This window comes from Equus przewalskii, chromosome 11 (assembly GCF_037783145.1).
Source record: "Equus przewalskii isolate Varuska chromosome 11, EquPr2, whole genome shotgun sequence".
NCBI classification, from domain to species: domain Eukaryota; kingdom Metazoa; phylum Chordata; class Mammalia; order Perissodactyla; family Equidae; genus Equus; species Equus przewalskii.
The window spans coordinates 27,967,797-27,987,932 of record NC_091841.1 but is presented as its reverse complement, the minus strand read 5'-3'; the positions used below and the strand labels follow the sequence as shown (position 1 = coordinate 27,987,932).

At 60.2% G+C, this 20,136-nt stretch overlaps 2 protein-coding genes across 27 annotated transcripts in view; one reads left to right on the top strand and one right to left on the bottom strand.

Moving 5' to 3' along the window:
- The window catches only part of PC (pyruvate carboxylase), a 90,453-nt gene that overhangs the window by 62,078 nt on the left and 8,239 nt on the right, over positions 1–20,136 (top strand). For all 26 annotated transcript variants that reach the window (XM_070564284.1, XM_070564297.1, XM_070564295.1 and 23 more), the window contains 9 exons: positions 5,290–5,425; positions 5,554–5,738; positions 5,979–6,144; positions 6,277–6,422; positions 6,566–6,683; positions 6,999–7,150; positions 8,541–8,659; positions 10,942–11,104; positions 13,479–13,661. In XM_070564284.1, coding sequence (XP_070420385.1) covers positions 5,290–5,425; positions 5,554–5,738; positions 5,979–6,144; positions 6,277–6,422; positions 6,566–6,683; positions 6,999–7,150; positions 8,541–8,659; positions 10,942–11,104; positions 13,479–13,661 — 1,368 coding nt within the window. The remainder of the gene's footprint in view (positions 1–5,289; positions 5,426–5,553; positions 5,739–5,978; positions 6,145–6,276; positions 6,423–6,565; positions 6,684–6,998; positions 7,151–8,540; positions 8,660–10,941; positions 11,105–13,478; positions 13,662–20,136) is intronic.
- Positions 16,673–19,941, bottom strand: LRFN4 (leucine rich repeat and fibronectin type III domain containing 4). Its single transcript, XM_008533584.2, has 3 exons — positions 19,802–19,941; positions 18,028–19,386; positions 16,673–17,516 (listed from the first exon to the last, which is right to left on the bottom strand). The coding sequence occupies exons 2-3, from the start codon at positions 19,374–19,376 to the stop codon at positions 16,955–16,957; spliced, it is 1,911 nt and encodes a 636-aa protein (XP_008531806.1). The 5' UTR covers positions 19,377–19,386; positions 19,802–19,941; the 3' UTR covers positions 16,673–16,954.

Here is a 20,136-nt window from a genome sequence, read left to right as displayed (position 1 = left end):
ACAGAAGTGATCTATGTACCTGCAAGACAATGGGTAAGTGCCCAGGTGGTCACAGCAGTCAACCCACCCACGTGGGAGCAAAGATTGGGCTTCCCTGAAAATGTTTGAGAATCCTGGTGCCAGTGGCTCCAGCTGTGAGGACGCTCACCTGTAGACCGGTGAGGAAGACCTCCAGCAGGCTCACCTGGGGCAACAGGGGAGGAGGGTGAGGTGGCCCTGCTGTGTGTGGGGAGGGGAGCACCAGCCCCACTCGCAGCAGAGTTCTCACAGGATCTAAGCCGAGCCTCTCATCTCACTTAGGGAGATGATTCAGGAGCTCCTCTTAGCTTCTTTCTGCAAAGGTCTTCCTCTCCCCTCTCTTTCTTCACTTTGCTTTCTAGCTATAAATACTGCATCCCCAATGGAGAAAATATAGAATGTAGAGAGAAGCACAAAGAAGCAGGAAAGAACACCACCATACCAATTCTAGAACATAGACATGAGTGACAGTGACATGCTGACAGAGTTCCTCCCAGTTATTTTCTTTACCTTAGAAAAACTTCGTAAGCTAGCCCCAATGGCCTAGCGGTTCAAGTTCACTTTGTGGCCTGGGTTTGTTTCTTGATCGCAGAACCACACCACCTATGTGTCAGTAGCCATGCTGTGGCAGCAGCTCACATAGAAGAACTAGAAGGACCTACAACCAGGATATACAACCACGCACTGGGGCTGTGGGGAGGGGATGAAAAAAAAAAGAGGAAGATTGGCAGCAGATGTTAGCTCAGGGCGAATCTTACCCTGCAAAAAAAAAAAAAACAACCAAACAAAAAACACATCATGAGATAATATTATTTATCTTTTAATTTTTTAGCATCACATTCTATCATAAGCATTTCTGTGTCATCAAGACTATGCAAACAGTCATTTTTTATGGTTGCATAATATCTGTATAGATGCCTGAATGTTGGATCTTTAAGTAGGTTCTAACTCTACTATTGTAAACAGTGCTGTTTTGAACATCTTTCTGCATCCATCTGGGTTCTCATTTTAGAATGTTCCCTTGGTTTGCATTCCTAGATGCAGTGTAGGGACTGGGCCAAAGTAGATAGATATAACAAAGGCTCTTGGTGGCTTTTGCAAGTGGCTTCCAGGGAGCTGCCCTGACATTCGACCACTCCTGGCGGGTCTGTCTCCCACAGGCCTTAGCAGCATTAATCTGTTTACAGCGCTGTTGCTAATTTAATAGGCAGTGGTGGCGCCTCACTGCTCTCTTTTGAATGTGGTGATTCCTGGCCAGATGAGGCTGTTGACGCTTTAGTAGCCACTGATCTTGATTGTTCTGTTGCTGTGCTGCCCTGGAGGAGTGCCTGGACTCTTCTTGACTTGACCCTCTGCCGTAGTTCAGGCTCTTTCTGCTCGACCCTCTCCCGCCTGCAGATCCCACCTGCGCCCTGAGCAGAGTGTGCGGTGCCCAGGACGAGGTCGGGATTCGCACCCACGCCTGCTGTCTGGTGTGTGTGCTGTCGATGCCAGGGCCTGCCCGCTCCCAGCTGCTCCTCCAGGAAAGGATTTCCCTCCAGTGGGCGGGGTATCCGGAGCGAGCAGAGGATTAGGCAGCTAGTATTCTGTGAGGGGGAGATAACAGGAGAACATTTGAAGTGCACTCGCTTTCCTTTCCGGAAGGTGCGAAAGTCAAATGCTCCCAGCCCTGAGCGCCCAGCTGATACTCGGCGCCTCTTGTGAGCACGTGCCGCTCCCCACGGTTCTCTCTTCCGTCAGGGTTGGCCAGAGGGATGGCACTTTTCATTTCTTATTTTGAAATAACTTCAGACTTACAGAAGAGTTGCAAAGGCAGTACAAAGAATTCTCTCACACCCCTTACCCAAATTCCCCAAATACTAATATTTACAATATTTTCTTCATTATTCTTATGTTTTTCACTGAACCATTTGAGCGGAAGTTGCAGATTCGATTCCCCTAAATCCCTAAGCAGTAAGTGATTTTTCCCAAGAATGAGGATATCCTCTGCCAGCCCCACGGGACAATGATCAGGACTGGAAATTAACGTTGACACAATGCTCTAGTTCTAATCTGCAGACCTTATTTAAATTTTGTCAGTTGTCTCCCTAATGTCCTTTCTCACAACAGAAATCCAGGATGCGTCCAGGATCACACATTTTGTTGCGTTTCTTTTCGAAATGCAAATTCATTTCATTATGTCTCTTCAGCCTCCTGTAATCTGAACGTTCTTTCATCTTTGTCTTCCACGACCTTTGACATGTTTGAAGAATACAGGCCAGGTATTCTGTGGAGTGTCCCTTCATTTGGGTTGGCCTCATGTTGTCTCTGGGTTGGATTCAGGCTGTGCCTCTGTGGCAGGAACACCCCTCAGGTCCTTCTTGGCCTCGGATCAGGAGGCACGTGATGTCCGTGTCGTGCCAGCGATGTTGGCCTACATCTCTGGGTCACCGCGGTGTCTGCCAGGTTCATCCTCTTTGTAATTAGCGAGTAAGAACATTGTCCTCCATTTTGCAAGATGAGCCAGAGCCCAGCAAGGCTGACTCCCCGCCGTGTCCGTGCAGCCGGGTTCCTCGCGGGGCGCCCGCCTCCCGGTCCAGGGCTCGGCCTGCCTCGCGCAGCAGCCCAGCTCCGGCCTCGTCTGACTCTGCCTCTAGGCGTTCACACCTCCTGACAGCGCATGCTTCTGCCCAACTGACAGACACGGTGCTTCCTGCTTCCCTCCTTCCTCCTGGGGCCCCTCATCTCCTTCACTGGCTCTTCCTCCTCATCCAGACTCTCTGCTCGTTCGTGGGTCCCAAAGGGGTCCACCTCTCCTCTCCAGCCTGTTCTCCAGTCCATGGCTTCAAACACCACCCGTTTGCCCACAGCCCCAGGCTTTCTGCCTTGCTCTGACCTCTCCTGCGGGCTCCAGCCCCTCCCAGCAGGGCTGGTCCTCAGTCTCTGCTGGGCAGGGCAGGTCACTTCCACTCCCCACTCCCACCCCCATCCCCATCCTGGAGTTTTTCCTTTGCTTTCTCTTCACAGTGGATCTCTCTGCAAATCTTGCCTATCATACCCCCAAATTCTCCCCAGTTCCCTGGCCTGCATTGCTCCCACCCTAGTCGGAGGCACTGTGTATCCCGTCTTGGCCCCAGCACGGCCCCCAGCGTGCACCCTCTGTCAGTCCTCGCTGCTCTCCAGGCCAGAGATCTTCTCCAGACACACAGCGCTCAGGCCTCTGCCCTCGTCCCGCTGTGCTTAGAGGGGAGTTGAGGGGCCTGGGCAGTCGGGCCCTGCCCAAGCCTTCAGCCTCACCTCACGCCACACCCACCTCCCCCCAGCTCTCTGATGGCTCTTTCTGGAACATGTCCAGCTTGTTCTTCCCTCGGGGCCTTGCCCATCGCTGCTCCTTGTACGCGTGGTGTGTTCCCTGCAGCTCTGTGCATGGCCGCTGCTTCTCCCGCCGTGGGTCCCGCTCACGTGCCCTCAGAGAGGGCTGCTCTAGCCCAGCCTGGTTGGCTTCTCCCGGGGAACTGGCAAAACGGTCTGTTTTCTCTCCTTTGGGGCATTCGCTAACCATGATCTGGGAGGTCCTTTCTTCTGTCCAGTTTTTCCTTTTGTCTTCTCCTTTCTCTGTGACGTCCTGTGAGAGTGGAGGCTTCCGTTGCCTTGTCCTTGCCGCTTGGGCCCGGGCCTGGCTCAGGGTCGATGCTCGGTGGCTGTCCTCTCTCCCCTCATCTGAGGGCTTCCCTCTTTTTCTCTTCCTTCTGTTTATTTCCTTATTTCTTTTCTCTTTTTCTTCTATTTGGTCTTTATTTCCCCATTCACCATCTTGTTGGCCATAATATAACATTGAGGTTTTTGCAAATGTGTCTTGTTTATTGAATATATTTTTATGTTCCTTAAAATGGTTGAGTCAAGCATTTTAAACTTTCCTAAGAAATAAGTCACGTGCTTAGATAGATACAAACACTGGGCAGGCTGAGGGACTGAATGCCGGCTGGGTCCTCTGTGAATAGCTGTGTGACTTGGAACACATCTTCGTAAGCTTGTCTGAGCCTTGGTTTTCTTCATTCGTAAAATGAGGGGGTGGTTGACCTCTGAAGATTTTCTACATTCTGGGATATAAGTTACCCTCCATTGATTTTTTTAAAATTCTTTGTGGTGTGGTGAAATATATATAACAGAATTTGCCATCCTAACCTTTTTTTTTGTGTGAGGAAGATTAGCCCTGAGCTAACATCCACTGCCAATCCTCTTATTTTTTGCTGAGGAAGATTGGCCCTGAGCCAACATCTGTGCTCATCTTCCTCTACTTCATATGTGGGATGCCTTCCACAGCATGGCTTGAGCAGCAGTGCGTAGGTCCATGCCTGGGATCCCAACCAGTGAACCCCAGGCCACCAAAGTGGAGTGTGCAAACTTAACCACTGTGCCCCTGGGCCAGCCCCGACTTAACCATTTTTAAGCGCACAGTTCAGTGGCACTAAGTACATTCACACTGCTGTGCAACCATCCCCACTGTCCATTTCCAGAACTCTTTACATCTGGCAAAATGGAAGCACTGTCCCCATTCAACACTGTCCCCGTTCCCATCCCCCAGGCCTGCACCCACCATCCTGCTGTCTGTCTCTCTGAAGTCAACAATTCTAGGACCTCATGTAAATGGAATCATGCAGTATTGACCATATTGTGCCCGGCCTGTTTCACTTGCCCTCTGTTGGTTTTCATTACTAATGTATTTAATAGTGCTCAGTAGAAAGGAAGGTTTCGGCCGCTGTTTGTTGGACTCTGTGTTTCACCCGAGCGGAGGCTTGCTTCCTGAGAGGTCACATTGATGTGGCTTTGCCCTTAAGATCATTGTTACCTTGTTGCCCAGCCGGATGGAGCCCGAGGGAGGGACGCGTGTCATCCCTCAGTGGGGTCAGGGTGGCGTGGGAGCTTCTGAAGCCTGAGGCTGTCGGGACCGCGGTGCCTGGCAGAGGGCGTCAAAGGACACTGACAGTACACACGCTGGGGTCACACAGGGCCTCTGGCTGGCCTCTGAAATTGCTTTAAGAACTTCAAGTGTTGTAAAAATTACAGTGCGTACAGAGTACTAGGGTAAGCTGGGGGTCCCATTTGGGTATGAATTTGCTCCTTTCCCTGCGTTGGTCAGCCCTCCAGGGAATCTTGGGCTTGACCAGGAATTGAGCGTGGTGGTACTGGCTTCCTTGGGGGACTGCTGTGGGGCTCAGGTGGGACCCTCACTCTTCCCGGGGACCCTCTGTGCTGAGGCTGCTCTAACCCGGCTCTGACTTCCCTCCCCAGATGCTGAAGTTCCGAACCGTGCATGGGGGCCTGAGGCTCCTGGGCATCCGCCGAACCTCCACCGCCCCCGCCGCCTCCCCAAATGTCCGGCGTCTGGAGTACAAGCCCATCAAGAAGGTCATGGTGGCCAACAGAGGTGAGCACATGGTGAGAGGGGCCACGCGGCCAGCCCCACCTTAGCTCTCTTTTTCCATCCCTGCCCCGCTATCCACTTCTCTCAGGACCCAGGAATCTAACTTCTCCCCCTGTTGCCCCCACCCACAGGTGAGATCGCTATCCGTGTGTTCCGGGCCTGCACAGAGCTGGGCATCCGCACTGTGGCTGTCTACTCAGAGCAGGACACGGGCCAGATGCACCGGCAGAAAGCGGATGAAGCCTACCTCATCGGCCGCGGCCTCGCCCCTGTGCAGGCCTATCTGCACATCCCAGACATCATCAAGGTGGCCAAGGTGAGCCGGCTGGGCCAGGCGGCCTCTTGAGGGCCAGGACTGGGTCCTGAGCCTTCCCTGTGCTGTGCATGTGCCCTCCATGCCAGCCAGCAGTAAGTCTCTGTGAACAGATGAATGAAGGAATGAATGAGCGAACGGAGCAAGTGAGCTGGGGGAGGTGCAAGAGCCACAGGGTTTGGTCAGGGCCTGTGGGACAGGATTTGAGGGGCGTTCCTCTCTTCTCACCGGCCCTGCCCCCAGGAAAACAACGTGGACGCCGTGCACCCTGGCTACGGGTTCCTGTCAGAGCGAGCAGACTTTGCCCAAGCCTGCCAGGATGCAGGGGTCCGGTTCATCGGGCCGAGCCCAGAGGTGGTCCGCAAGATGGGAGATAAGGTGGAGGCCCGGGCCATCGCCATCTCTGCAGGTGAATTTGGTGGGCAGGCCATGGCGGGGCCACGCAGCTCTTCAAGAGGGGCTGTCTGAGAAGGGGGCTAGTGGGTTTTAGCAGGGACTCCAGCCTGTTACAGAGACCCCACACGTGCCTGTCTCCCTACAGGTGTCCCCGTGGTCCCCGGCACAGACGCCCCCATCACTTCCCTGCATGAGGCCCATGAGTTCTCCAACACCTACGGCTTCCCCATTATCTTCAAGGCCGCCTATGGGGGCGGGGGGCGTGGCATGAGGGTCGTGCACAGCTACGAGGTGAGCAGAAGCCGGAGAGCAGAGCAGGGAGGGCTGGGAGGCCCCCAGAGCAGACCCTGGGGCTCTGGGAGTGGGCGGGGGTCCTGCAGCCGGAGAGGCAGAGCTGCGGGCTCAAGGTCTGCTCGGCTCGCCTGCCCTCCCAGGAGCTGGAGGACAACTACACCCGGGCCTACTCGGAGGCTCTGGCCGCCTTCGGGAACGGGGCGCTGTTTGTGGAGAAGTTCATTGAGAAGCCGCGCCACATCGAGGTGCAGATCCTGGGTGAGTGGGGAGCATTGCTGGGGCTACAGTGCGAGGCGGGAGCAGAGCAGGCCTCCATCCTCCTGGGCTCCCGGTGGCTGGCCCTCGGGACAGCTCCAGGAGCCTGCCTCAGGAAGATCCTCCGCCAGGAAGGCAGGCTGTGGGGGCCGGGCTGCTCAGGGCCTCGAGGCCTCGGCTGTGACAGTTTCTGTCCTGGCTGGCCATCACTGCTGGGAGCAGGCCCTGACTGGCCACAGTGGTTGTGTGGGGTTGTTGGGCGTTTCGGAGGTGTTCAAATGCCAGCAGAAGCTGAGTCCGCTTTACCTTCCACCCCAGGGGACCAGTACGGGAACATTCTGCACCTGTATGAGCGAGACTGTTCCATCCAGCGGCGGCACCAGAAAGTCGTTGAGATTGCCCCTGCGGCCCACCTGGACCCCCAGCTTCGGGCCCGGCTCACAGGCGACTCTGTCAAACTTGCTAAGCAGGTGAAGGGCAGGGGCGCTCGGGGACAGTCTCCCATGTGGAGACAGGGAGCCTGTTCCTGCAGGCTCGCTCTGAGCTCCTGCAGGCGTAGGCCCCGTGGCCAGGGGTCACTCGGGTGCCTGCTGGGGAGCAGGGAGGCCCAGGGAGACCGGCTCTGGGAGGATGGGGGAGGGACTCTCTTGGAGGACAGAGGGCTGATGCGGGGTCCTTGGGATCCTTGCTGTTTGACAGCAGAGGTGCCAGGCCCAGAGGCCCAAGCCTGGAGAACAGAAAGGCTGAGAAGAGGGAGGGAAAGAGGTCGCCAGCCACTCCCTCAGCCCCCTCTGCACAGACTGAGCTTCCGCATGGCACCAACAAACCCCAGAAGAAAAGGGATGAGATTCTGTGGATCCCATCAAGATAAAGCAACATTATTAAGGCGTTTCTTTCTCACTCAGTGTTAATTGTCCCCTTTGTCACATTTATTGCAACCCATTTGCTCCTAAGGTCCTCCTTTGGCCAGTCTCTGCTGGGGTGTGGAGGCGGGAGACAGCAGCTGGCTCCCCGAGCAGTGATCTGCCCCCAGACCTGTAGCAGGGGTCCTTCTCTCAGTTCTTCTGGCCACCAGGTGGGCCTCTGGTCCTGCTCTCCATCCAGAGCTGTGCTCCCTCAGACCTCTTAGGCAGCCTGGGCCCAGAAGAGGCGACAGCGGATGACTAACCTGCCCCACACTGAAAGCCGGGGTCGGTGCTCTGCGGCGGGGCCTCAGCGGTTAATAGGAGGTGTTGGGTAGGGTCTAATTTAGAGTTCAGATTTTGGTGACTTCATACGAGGCACATTCACACCTTGAGATTGGTCTGACTCATTGGCTTATGCCATGTTTCATCCAGAACAGGTCGAAGGGAGCCATTTGAAGTCTAGTTTGTGGTTTTGGTGGGACCAGAAGTGAAACTAGAATTAGGCTTGAATTTTGCGTTAGAGCCATCATCTCTTGGTTCCTCTCAGATGGCGTCTCTTTGAGTAGTAGACAGAGGTGATGACGGAGTAGAGGGGAACTTTCTGAAGACCCTCTAAGAACGAGAAGGGTCCAGGAGAGGCCGGGTGTATGGGGGTGGGGCCTGTGCTGGGGAGAGGGCGCCGAGTCTGGGGCGGTCGGGAGCTTCTGCTCACGTCCCTTCCCAGACAAGCTGGGTGCCGCCATCTGAGGCTCCTGGTGGAGTCCTGGGGGAGACGGCCAGGCAGGGGCCTAGCCATGGGCTCAGGATGCTCGCCCCCCGGGGCAGGGCTGGCGGGCTGCTGCCATCCATTGGGCAGGGTTCGCTGCAGTCTCTTATATGGAACCCACCCGGTGGGTGGGACTGAGTCTCTGTCGGGCTTGCTTCACCACGCTCTGCTTACACGGCTGCCCCACAGGTGGGCTACGAGAACGCGGGCACAGTGGAGTTCCTGGTGGACAAGCACGGCAAGCACTACTTCATCGAGGTCAACTCCCGCCTGCAGGTGGAGCACACTGTCACTGAGGAGATCACCGAGTGAGCATGGGACTCGGGCTAGGGCCGGGGGCTCGGTGGGCAGCCCAGGAGCTGCCGACAGCAGGGGGCGGTGCCAGGAAGGGCATCTTCCCTCTTTTGTGTGACATCCACCTCAGGTGGCTCCTAGGGAGCGGGCGGCCGGGAGCTCAGCTCACTCTCCGCTGGGGTAGAGAGCGGTGAGGGATCCAGATACCTACTTTTTATGGAGAGTATTATAAAAGCATTACACGCTTACTGTAGGAGTTAGTTCAAAGGAGCAAATAGAAACAATTCAGAATTGGACGCTGAGGAGGCTCCTGGCTGTGCCATGCTGCATGCTGCACCTCACAGGTGCACTGGGGCATGGTGCCGATCGTCCCCATTTCTCAGATGAGGAAACCGAGGCTCAGAGAGGTTAAGAGAGTTGCCCAAGGTCACACAGCTGGTCTCTGTCCAGCCCTGTGCTGTATTGCCTGTGCCTACTCTAAATGTTTTGGTTTCTTTCCGTCTTTATTTACTTTACTATATAAATAGTTTGAGACAATTGAGATGTTTTGTATAGAATTTTTATTCTATATTTTAAGTTTAATATTTGTTGAAGACATTCCCCCAGGCTGTTATTCTTTCTAGATACTTTTAGTGGCTGCATACTATTCTGTCATCTGTGTGTTTCATAACTTATTTACGAATAAGTGCTCTGGTATTAGACAATTAGGTTGTTTCCAGCTTTGTGGTTGTTGAGGGCGTGTCGGTTAGCATCTTTGTCCCTGAGTCTGTTTCTGCCTCTGAAGAGTCCCGCGGACAGACCCCTTTAGCGGGATCACCGGATCAAAGGATGAGCGGCATCTCACCTAATCAGCTTTCTAGATTGTTTGTACCAGTTTGTTCTCCCACAAGCATCGAGTATAGAGATTTTTAAAAACCTGCCCATTTTATAAACAATTAAATGGGCTTTCATTGTTTCAAGGAAGATACTTTGAGCCATTTAAGTGTCAAGCCCTGGCTTTGGGCCAGTCTGTCTCACCATGGAACTTTCCTGACAGTTCCTTCCCTGACCCCTGACCCCACGTGAGATCGAGGATGCTGCTGGGGCGCCTGCCTTTGGCCGGCAGGTGCACGGAGGTCCCCGGACTCCTCGTTCTCTCGAGGTCAAGACTGAGTCAAGGTGGACGCTCCATACTCTGGCTCCATGAGATTGTTCCCATCACGCTGCTGTAAAGTTGTCATCCATCCTGAGCCTGCCCGCTGTGAGCCTGCTCTGTTAACCCTAGAAGTCTTTGCTTGCTTGGGAGCAGGGGTTTTATGTCACCCAGAACACAGACTGAGGCGCAGGTTCCTCCCAGATCCCTAGCTGCGTGGAGCTTGGGTGAGCTGCAGCCTCTTGACCCTCAGGCTCCTCCTCTGGTGGGAGTGACAGTGACTCTCTGAGCATTATTATAGAGATAAAGCCTGGAAAGAGCACAGCCAGCGTCCATGGCATGTGGACATGGCGATACGCAGTAGTCAGCATTACTACTACGAAGCGGTTTAGCAGGAAATACGGAACACTGAGGAAGATCTGGCAGCGTAGTTTCCAGGCTGTCCTTACCACAAGCCTCAGTGACAATAAATTTTAAACCTTAAGTGTTTTTTCTTAACAGCTGTTCCACTTGGATTTGTTGCTGTCCTTAGGAGCGTGGCAGTCAGTGAGGCTGAGCTTATAAAACCAAGCCCATTTGGAGAGCTCTGTGCTGTCAGATTTTCGGGGTGGGGGGGTGGGGTGGTCTTGGGCACAAGCCCAGCTGCAGCACAGGTCCTGGGAGGATGGTGTCCCGACCACAGCACCCACCTGTGTGGACCCTCCAACTGCTGTAGTCCCCATTTCCGCGAGCCTGGCCCTCACAACCCCGTTCTCTTGCAAACCGCAGTGTAGCACATGCCGCTCTAAGAAAGGCCATCTGAGGCTTCAAATCCAGGCTTTATAAGGGGAGGGTTTGGGGGAGGCAGGACAGAGAGACCCCAGGAAGGAAGAAGGGCAGAGTGTGGGGAGGGGCGGTTTGGGGGAGGTGCAAGAGCAGGTCCACGCAGATGTCTCAGCTGGCCCTCGAGCTGCCCCGTTCCTCCTCTTCAGACTGTGCAGAGTTCCCAGCTCCGGGCGCTGCAGGGCAGGGGCTGCTGGTCTGGTCGGGAGGAGCCGACTGGTTGCCGCAGCTGGTTAAGGGCGGGCAGGGGCAGGGCAGGCTGGGCCCGGCCGTGTCTGCGTGTGGACTGCCCTCCTCACCCATCCCTTGCCTCACGCTCCGCTCCTTCTCCCCAACCTGCAGTGTGGACCTGGTCCACGCCCAGATCCACGTGGCTGAGGGCCGGAGCCTGCCCGACCTGGGCCTGCGGCAGGAGAACATCCGCATCAATGGCTGTGCCATCCAGTGCCGGGTCACCACCGAGGACCCCGCACGCAGCTTCCAGCCGGACACGGGCCGCATCGAGGTAGGCCCACGTCCCACGGGGCGCCTGCTGGTCTCGGGCTGTGTGCAGACTCTCCTGGGCCAGCTTCTCCCAGGGGCACGAGGGAGCCCATGGGCCCGGCAGTGAGGGAGAACCCTCACGTGGGCAGGGCTGAAGCTGGCTTAGAGTACATGGGAGCTGTGCACTGTCCAAGAGTGCCGGGAGAGCATTTCACAGGGTGGGGTGGGAGAGCGGGGAGACTGCCACGTGCACAGGCTAGCAAGCCAGGGAGTGAATTGTGCAGAACAGGGAGCAGACCAGGAGGTGGAGCCAAATGCAGGATCCCCAGATGAGGCCCAGCCCTTGACTCCTCTCTTCTCACAGGGGCACACGGAGCAGTACTGCTGGCCTCTGTCCTGCCTGCAGTCTGAGGGGGGGTGGCTGGCACGGCAGGACCCAGGGAGTGCAGCAAAGTACTGGGGCCCCGATGTGCTGGTGGAGGGGGCGTGCTGAGCCAGGGGCCCCATGGAAGATGAAAGGGGGAGGTGGTGGAGGGCAGGGAGGAGCCTGAGAGGCAGGCTTGGGCTGCCGGGGCCTGAGGGCATGGCGAGGGTAAGGTGGGCTGGGCAGGCTCCCCTGCCACTGGACCTGTGCCCCCCCAGCGCTTCCTGCACCTCCCCTCCCCTCCCAGTGCAGAGGTGCCCCAAAGCTATCTCTCTCCCCTCTGCTCAGCGGGCGGGGCCCTCTGGCCTGCTCGGGGTGCCTGGCCCCTGGCCCCTGTCTCGCGCTGGCTAAGATTACCTCTGGATCCTGCGTGTCAGCAGCACCGCTGCCAGGTCTGCTGCTTTTACTGCCTCCCCATCTGGCCTGAGCCTCCGAGGAAGCGGGACGTGTGCGGGGCTCAGGTTCTGCTCCCGTCCAGGGAGGAGGGCTGGGGTAATTTTGAGACAGATTCCAGGCTTCTGAGACATCGGGAGGGAAGGGGAGCTGTCTGGATCCTGAAAGTCGCCTAGAACTGGTTGGCTTGAGGCAGAGAGCTGCTGCCAGGATTCTGTTTCTGGAAGGATCCAGGTTGTAGGTGGGAGCCAGCCCCAAGGCTGGAGTGCTGTGCAGCGGGCTGGCCCCTGACTCCTTGCCCTCAGCCGAAGGGGCAGCCCTGCGACCCGCCGCCGCCACTGCTTCCACCTCCACCTCCACTTGCACGCCCGGCTCCGCCGAGCCTGGGTGACCACAGGGTATTTTTAGCCGACAGTTCCTGCTCACAGCTGAGTGCTCGCCCTTAAATATTTTATTAAGTTCCTTTTTATTGAACACAGGCCTGTGTCCCTCAGAAGCGGAAACATGGTGCAATGGGTGTCCCAAGCCCCTGGGCTGTCCCTCCTGCTCCCCATCCCCTCACCTGTGCCTCACAGGGGTCCCCCGCCCCGGGGGCAGGCTCCCCTGCTGGGGCTCACCCCCCTCCTGTGCCCATCACGATGTACATGTGTGTGCTAGTTGCCCCCAGAGACCCTGAACCTCTGTCCCCCGCAGCCTCTCCTAGTCCGTCCCCAAGAGGGTCTCTCTGACGGTCATGCTCCCCGCTGCTGCCCTCTGTGGGCAGGCAGGCGTGTGGGCACGGGCACCCCGGCTTCCTGCGTCTCTCCTCACAGCCGGCCCCCTCCCTTGTCCGAGTATTTCCTAGCTGCTCGCCCGTCCCTTCTTGGCCTTGTCTCCCTCTTCCCCCCATTTTCCCTTTTTGAAGAAGGCGGCAATGGGGGGACACTGAGGCCGCCCCATCACTGTACACACTAAAAACAAAACCCCCTTGACCTGCCTCGTCTCCTCGCCTTGCTCCCGTGCTCGCGTCCCTGTCACCGGTCTGCATTTCCTCATTTGTCCCCTTGCCCGGCAGGCCGGGAGCCCCCTGCCAGCAGGGACTCTGTTTTAGCTGCTCTGTCCTCAGTGCCTGCACATGGTGGGCACACGCTGCAGAATGAACGAGTGAACAAATGAATGAATCTGAAAGGCAGGCGGGCCGGGCAGGCAGGCAGTGGAAGGTCGCTGGGATCTGGCCCTGGGGACAGAGGTGCAGGGCTGGCTCCTGCCCGCCCAGGGCCCCTCTCTGTGCTCTGCTGGGCTCTTCAGCACTGAGGGTGGGGCTGGCAGGGCATATCCTCCCCGTCCCGTGTCCTGCCCCTGCCAGCTCTGCTCGGGGAGGAGGAAGCAGTGACTCTGTGGCTCTTAGAGAAGGCGGTGTGCCCCTGGGTTTGCTAGCAGAAGTTAAGCAGAACTTCACAAGCCAGAGTTGGGTGAGCCTGTGGGCGCCCTTGTGCTCAGCCCTCAGCACCTGCCAGGCCCGCCTGTGTCCAGCCTGCTGGGGGCCGGCGCTTGACTTGGCTTCCGAGCGGTTCCTGACTCGGTGCCCCTCTGCCCGCAGGTGTTCCGGAGCGGAGAGGGCATGGGCATCCGCCTGGATAACGCCTCCGCCTTCCAGGGCGCCGTCATCTCCCCGCACTATGACTCCCTGCTGGTCAAAGTCATCGCCCACGGCAAGGACCACCCCACGGCTGCCACCAAGATGAGCAGAGCCCTGGCCGAGTTCCGCGTGCGAGGGGTGAAGGTGAGGCCGCAGGCCGTGCCTGCCTGCCGGTCCTGCCCGTCCCGCTGCGCTCCTGCCCCTTTGCTGCGTGCCGATGCGCCTGCTGCTCTCGGCCGCTGCTGCTGCCAGGCCCGCAGCCTCCTGGAGTCGGCCCTTGGCCAGAGTCGAGGGTCTTGCTCGGGGGAGCCCTGTACTGCGTCCTGCCCCTCGGGTGAGGTCCCCTGGAGCGTGTGTTCAATCCACGTTCCACCAGGCCTTCCTTCTGGAAATTCTGGCCCCGGAGGTTTGGGTGGGGGTCCTGGAGCCCGTGTTCTGAACAAGCTCTCCGGGTAGTTCTTCATTCCAGGAAAATGGGGACAGCTGGGTGAGAGGGCAGGCCCACATGGAGGTGACATTGCATAAAGGCAGACCCCACCGGCCCTCACGGCCCCACCAGGCCTGGTAGGTGCTGAAGGTTGGCAGCTTCAGGGCCAGCCAAGAAGGAGGCTGCACCGGGATGCTGAGCCGACGGCCGGGGAGGCCAGGGGTCCACCTTCGGGGGCTCGCAGCCTGGCTGCCAGGCGAGGACCAAAGTGCCCGTTGGCCTCTTGGTTGGGCCACGTCCCCCGGGTCTGTAGCTGGAGATGAGCTCACAGCCACATACTGCCTTGTCTTTGAGGCCAGCGCTGCTGTGTCTGTGGGCCTCCCCGAGGCAGACGCCGCCGTCAGACACTGCAGGGCGAGGAGAGCGGGAGGGCAGGGCTCTGCCTTGAGGGGTGGCCCCAGGCAGACCCCCCATCCTCTTCTGGGAGTTCCCAAAGGATAGTCGCCCATCTCAGAGGCCACCTTCCCCTGCCCGCTGCATACGGGGGCTGCGAGGGGCTGGCTGATGGCCCTCTGGTCGCTTTATCCTCCTTTCAGCTGCTGCCAGGCCTGCCTGTGGTCCAGGCTCAGCTGGTGGGGTTGGGGTGGGTGGCAGTGCTGTTCTCTCAGCACCTGGCTGACAGGGCCCTGCCCTGTGTCCTGGTAGGTGCCCCAGTGGGCACAGAAGCCTCTCGACAGAGCTTGTGGCAGGGAGGGAGGGAGTAAGCCCGCGGGACCTGTGCTGGGTGGCCATGTTCCTCAGGCCCTCAGCCCCGCTCAGAGGGAACACCTGTTTGCCAGGGTCTGGGGGTCTGCGTTCTTCCTGGAGGAGCCTTGGGGCTCCTGGCCAGGGGCCGTTTCCTGCATGTGTGCAGGGACCGTCATGACATCGTGTGCTCAGGCTGCTTCTTGCCGCAGGGGCTTGGTTTTCTGGCATTGTGTCCTGGGGCTGCTTCCAGGCCTGGGTGGCCAGTGCGACCGTGACCCCAGTAGGGGGCCTAGCTACCCCACCCCTCGCCTGCCCTCCCCTGTTGCTCTGTGTTGTCCTTGTTGGTGACCCTGGCTGGCTGCTGTGGGTGCCCCTGGGCCCTGGGACGTCCACCTGTCCTACAGCCTGGCGGGCTCACGAGTACCCACTGCCCTAGAGCCCTGAAGGTGGAGGAGGGAGACAGGGCCATGGGGGCCGCAAGGAGGATGGTGGGAAGCCAGCAGCAGGACACATGTTTTTGGTTCCTGGGGGTACCAATGACCTCCCCAAATGTGCGCGCACACTAGGCCATTGGCTCCTGCCTCGCCTGGGGCCTCCCACCAACCCTGCCCTTGCCCCCCTGCAGCTCCTCGCCCCCCGCCCCGCCCTCCCCCCGCCCCTCAGCCCTGTGCCTGCTCTGCCCTCTCTCCGAGGCCCCTGGCGGGCTCAGGCTCTCCTGCTCTTCTCCATTGAGGACCTTGTTTCATTTATTTAAACCAGGATCTTTCTTGGGCCACATCCAGGTATGTGTTCTGGGGCTGGGAGGGCAGGCACATGTGTGTCAATGCTGTGCAAACCCACAAGTGTGTGAGCTTGGCCTGCACACGTGTGCATACACACCTTACTATGCCAGCTCTCACCGGGCTGCCCCACTGAACCACGGCGGGCCTTCCACGGGAACACCCACCTGCCCCTCGGCACATGCGCTGTGGCCCAGGCACCATTACAGGCCCTGGGGGGTCGGCACCCGGCCTGCACAGTGGGGTCCAGGCACTGGCATGTTCTTGAAGCACCTGGTGCACCTCGCACAGAGCAGGAGCCATACAGGCCTGTGAGGGTTTGTGTTCAGGGCACTGAAGACAATCCAGCTGATGCCCAGGAGCAGTGAGTGTTCTGAAGGCTGGCAGAACCGGGGCCTGGGGCCGGAGGCTGGCAGGGACTTGAGTCCAGAGGAAGCAGAGCAGGGCATGCCACCCGTGGCCTGTGGCTCCTCGGGGTGGAGACTAGAGCAGGGCAGTGGCCGTGCAGGCACCCCTCCAGTGCCCAGTGAGGGAGGTTCGACTCAGTCTTTCCCAAGAAGCCCAGAGCCAAGCCCCGGGGGTGCCAGTGGAGCAGCTGGGGAGCTGGGAGCTCACCAGGGCCTGCAGCACTGACTGGAACCTTCCAGGAGGTCCTGGGCTGATAGCAGGGCAGTGGGATTCCAAGCCGTTTTCTAGTCCTGTGGGGAGATTTTACAAATCCCAGGGAGATGAAGAGGGTTGTCAGCATGGGGAGCCACAGGGACTTTCCTCCTGAGCTGTGCTAAGAAGGATGTCGCCAGCCCAGGCCCCTTTCCCTGATGGGCAATGCCGTCTCCCCCTGCTCTTGTCGCCCTGTGTGCTCTAATGTCCAGGCCACCATGAGGACATCACGCCAGGCCCCGTCCTGCCAGGAAGGGCATTCTCTGCTCTCAGAGACACTGGCACAGAGCATAGAGGCCTTGGCGCCCAGTGGACACAGTCCTCCTGGGGCTGGGCCTGGGCTCGCCCAGGTCAAAAGGCCCCAGACCCAAGCGCTCGGCTGTCGGACAGAGGAGGGGGCCGAGGGCACCCAGGCTGCACGGGCCGCCTCCACGGGGCTGACGGTACCAGCCCTGGCCCCGTCCTGTGTGTGCCTCCACCAGCCCACATGTCCCCCTCTCCCTTCTCAGGGAGCCTAGCAGGACGAGACCAGAGACTAGCACTGAGGTGTCCCCAACAATTTTATTATAAAGAAAAACAAGACTCCCACTTGGTGGCTGCAGCCCCTACCTTGGTGGCTGTGAGCACCTGTCAGAGGGACCTGACCCCTTATGCCCGTCTGGAGGCCAGAACCAGGGAAAGGGCCCCCTGTCCTGCCAAGCATAAAGGGGGCCTGAGGTACCAAGGGTAAAACCAGCCCGGAGGGACTCCCAGGCAGTGCTGACCCACCCAGGCCAGGCGGCTGCCTGCTCTGCGCCCTCTGCCCTGGGCCGGCTCCCTTCTCATCATACCACACTCTCTTCCAGCCTCTCCGCACTGCCCCCCACCCCCCGGCATCCTGCCCCGAGCAGCCCCCCATGCACAGAGTGGCTCCGTCGGGCCCAGGCCCCTCCAAGGCGCCTGGCATAACCGTAGCACCCGCCTGTGTCTCCCAGGTCCAGGGAGCAGCTGCGCTGGGGGCGAGGCGGGGGGCTCCTCGGCGGGTGGGTCTTGGGCGTGGGGCTGGGGCCTCCATTGGTCTGGGATTGGACGTGGCTGAGTTTGAGAGGGAGGCGGCCGTTCCCGGCCCCCCGGCCCCGAACCAGCAAGGCCACAGTGAAGACCAGTAAGGCAGCCACCAGCACACCCCCCACAGCCACAGTCAGGGTCCCGCCCAGCACATGGGCCTGCAGGGCATGGCACAGGGGCGTGGCTGGCAGTGTGGAGAAGTGGGCACAGCCCAGCAGCCTGGTGGCTGTGAGGTCGGAAGGCCCAGTGGCGGGTGACAGGGCCAGCAGGCAGAGGTCATAGTCGGCACCAGGGACCAGGTGCTTCAGCAGGAAGTGGTGGCTGGAGGCTGGGACGATCCTGCGGGCAAGGGCAGGCGGTGAGAACCTGGGCACTGGGTCCAGGCCCCGGCCCCCACCCTCACACAGCCTCGAAGCCCCCTTCACAGGCCACCCCCACTGCCCTCAGCATGCTCCCAGATCCCAGCTCTGAACACTCCCTCCCCTAGGACCGCATGGGCCTTGTTCACTCAAGCAGGCAGAAAAACCAAGACAGGCATGCGTGTGTGGCACTGGAGACAGTGCAAGGGGCCAGACAGGTGTGTGTGTGGACACAGGCCCAGGACAAGCCGAAGAGGCAGTGAGGATCACATCGCCAGGGGCAGAATCTGCGGACACGTGTGGACCCAGCCCCTGTGCTTGCTCAGCCACACCCCGGCCCTGGTGGGGCCCGCCCGCCTCCTCCCAGCACCTCCCACCTCCTCTCCCCCTGCAGCCCCAGCGCCCCCAGGCGGCTCCGAGGCTGAGGAGGGGCGTGCGGAAGCGCCTGGAGTGCTGGAGCGGGGGCCGCGGGGCTGCCCTTGCGCCCTCACCGGTAGATGAGGGTCTCGTCCTCGCTGCTGTTGTACTGGATTTGGAACATCCACACGGGGTCTTCTGGCCGCCCCGGCCCCCAGCTCACCAGCCCTGAGGTGGCGGTCACCTCTGTCACCTGTACGGCTGGCTCAGACTCTAGTGTCCCCTCTCCCTCGGCAGCAGTGCGGGCTGAGGCAGCAATGTCCGAGGGCCCCGGGCGGCCCCCATCAGCGCTGCCATTCCCGCCGTGGGGCAAGGCCAGCACCCGTAGCTCCACGTGGGCTGTGGCCTCGCCAGCAGGGTTGGTGGCAATGCAGGTGTAGCCCCCTGCATCTCCAGAGCCTGTCACCCCAATCTCCAAGGTCCCGTTGGGGAAAGCCCTGGCTCGGGAGGAGTTGCCCACCAGCCGGTCATCAGGGCCCACCCAGTGCATGGTGGGTGCAGGGTCACCGAGGGCCCGGCACCGCAGTGTGGCCCGCTGGCCCTCCAGCACCCAGAGACGCTGCGTGTGGCGGGCGATGAGGGGCGGCTCACAGGAGAACTCGCCCTCGGGCACTGCCCAGAAGTAGCGGCCAGCCAGGCCTGGCGGGGAGGCGCACGTCTCCAGGTCGTCGGGCCGGGCCAGCCGCCGCAGCCAGAGCAGCTCGCAGTTGCAGTGCAGGGGGTTCCCGCTGAAGCTCAGCACCAGGGGGGCGGGCGAGGCCTCGGCGTCGCGCCCCCGGGAGAAGAGCGGGTCAGGCGCCAGTGTGGCCAGGCGGTTGGAGGTGAGGTCAAGGCGGGAGAGCTGGCCGAGTTGGGCAAAGGCGCCCGGGGGCAGTGCGTCGATGAGGTTGTGGTCCAGGTTGAGGGTGTGCAGGGCAGGCATGGCACCGATGCCAGCCCAGGGCACCTGCCGCAGGTTGTTGTAGGACAGGTCCAGGTCCTCCAGGCTGTCCAGGAAGTCGTCGAAGGCGCCTGGCGCGATCCGGCCCAGCTGGTTGCCGCTGAGGATGAGGTGCTGCAGGTTGACGGGCCCCCGCAGACTGCTGGTGCCCAGCTCCACCAGCCGATTGCCATCCAGGTGCAGGGAGCGCAGGCTCTCCAGGTCCCCAAAGGCGCGGGCCCCGATGCGGGTGATGGCATTTCGGGACAGTGTCAGGTCCACCAGCCCTGTCATGTTGCGGAAGTCTGGCGGCCCCAAAGCCTGGATGAAGTTGTCGGCCAGCCGCAGCTCCACCGTGCGCCGGTCCACGTTCGGCGGCACAAACAGCAGGCCTCGGTGGGCACAGAGGGTGCTGAGCGACTCGGACAGGTTCTGGCAGACGCAGGGCAGTGGGCAGGCGGCCGCTCCGCTGGCCAGCAGCAGCAGCAGGAGCGGTGGGGCCATGGCGAGCGCCCTGTGGGGAAGGGCCACAGCCCAGGCACAGGTGGGGCTGGTGCAGGCTCACTGTGCCCAGGGCCCAGCTTCCAGAGCCTGGCCTGGAGGGGGTCAGGGTCAGAGGCCGCAGGGGTCCCCCAGGGTTGAGGGAAGGCTGGGGCTTGCAGGGACAGGCCCCCCTGAGTAAAGATCACATTTCCTAAGCAGTTAGGGGGAGTCCAGGCTCTGGGGACAAGGTAAGGCATGAGGCAGGAAGCAGAGGTGGCCACAAGAGCAGGGAGGGTCCTGGAACTTCCTTTCCCTGGCGTCTCCAGGAATCGCCAGCACCTCCCTTCGCGCCATCCCCTCCCCCGCCAGGAAGGGCACCCCCCCAACTCTGTGGCCCTTCGCCCCTCCCTGGCCAGCCTCCGCGCAGTACCCCGCGGCCCCCTCACCTGGTGTCTGTAGCTCAGGGGGCGCGGGCCGGCCTCCCCGTGGGCCCGGCCGGCCCTCGCCGACTCCAGGCGGCTCTCCCGCGGGGGCGAGGCCCGGGGCAGACCGGCCGCCCGCCGCGTACCCTCCGGCCCATGGCGCTCGGGCCCGCGGCCCCGACTCACTCGTTCCCGGCACCTTTTCCCGGCGCAGCTCGCGGTGGCGGCGACGGCGGCGACAAGCAGGCGGGTGCGCGCCAGCGAGCACGCGCTCCGCGGACACGCACGTGGAGGGCGGACGGGGAGGGGCGCGCGGGGATCCACCCCGGCCCGGGCCGGCTCCCGAGGTCACGGGGACA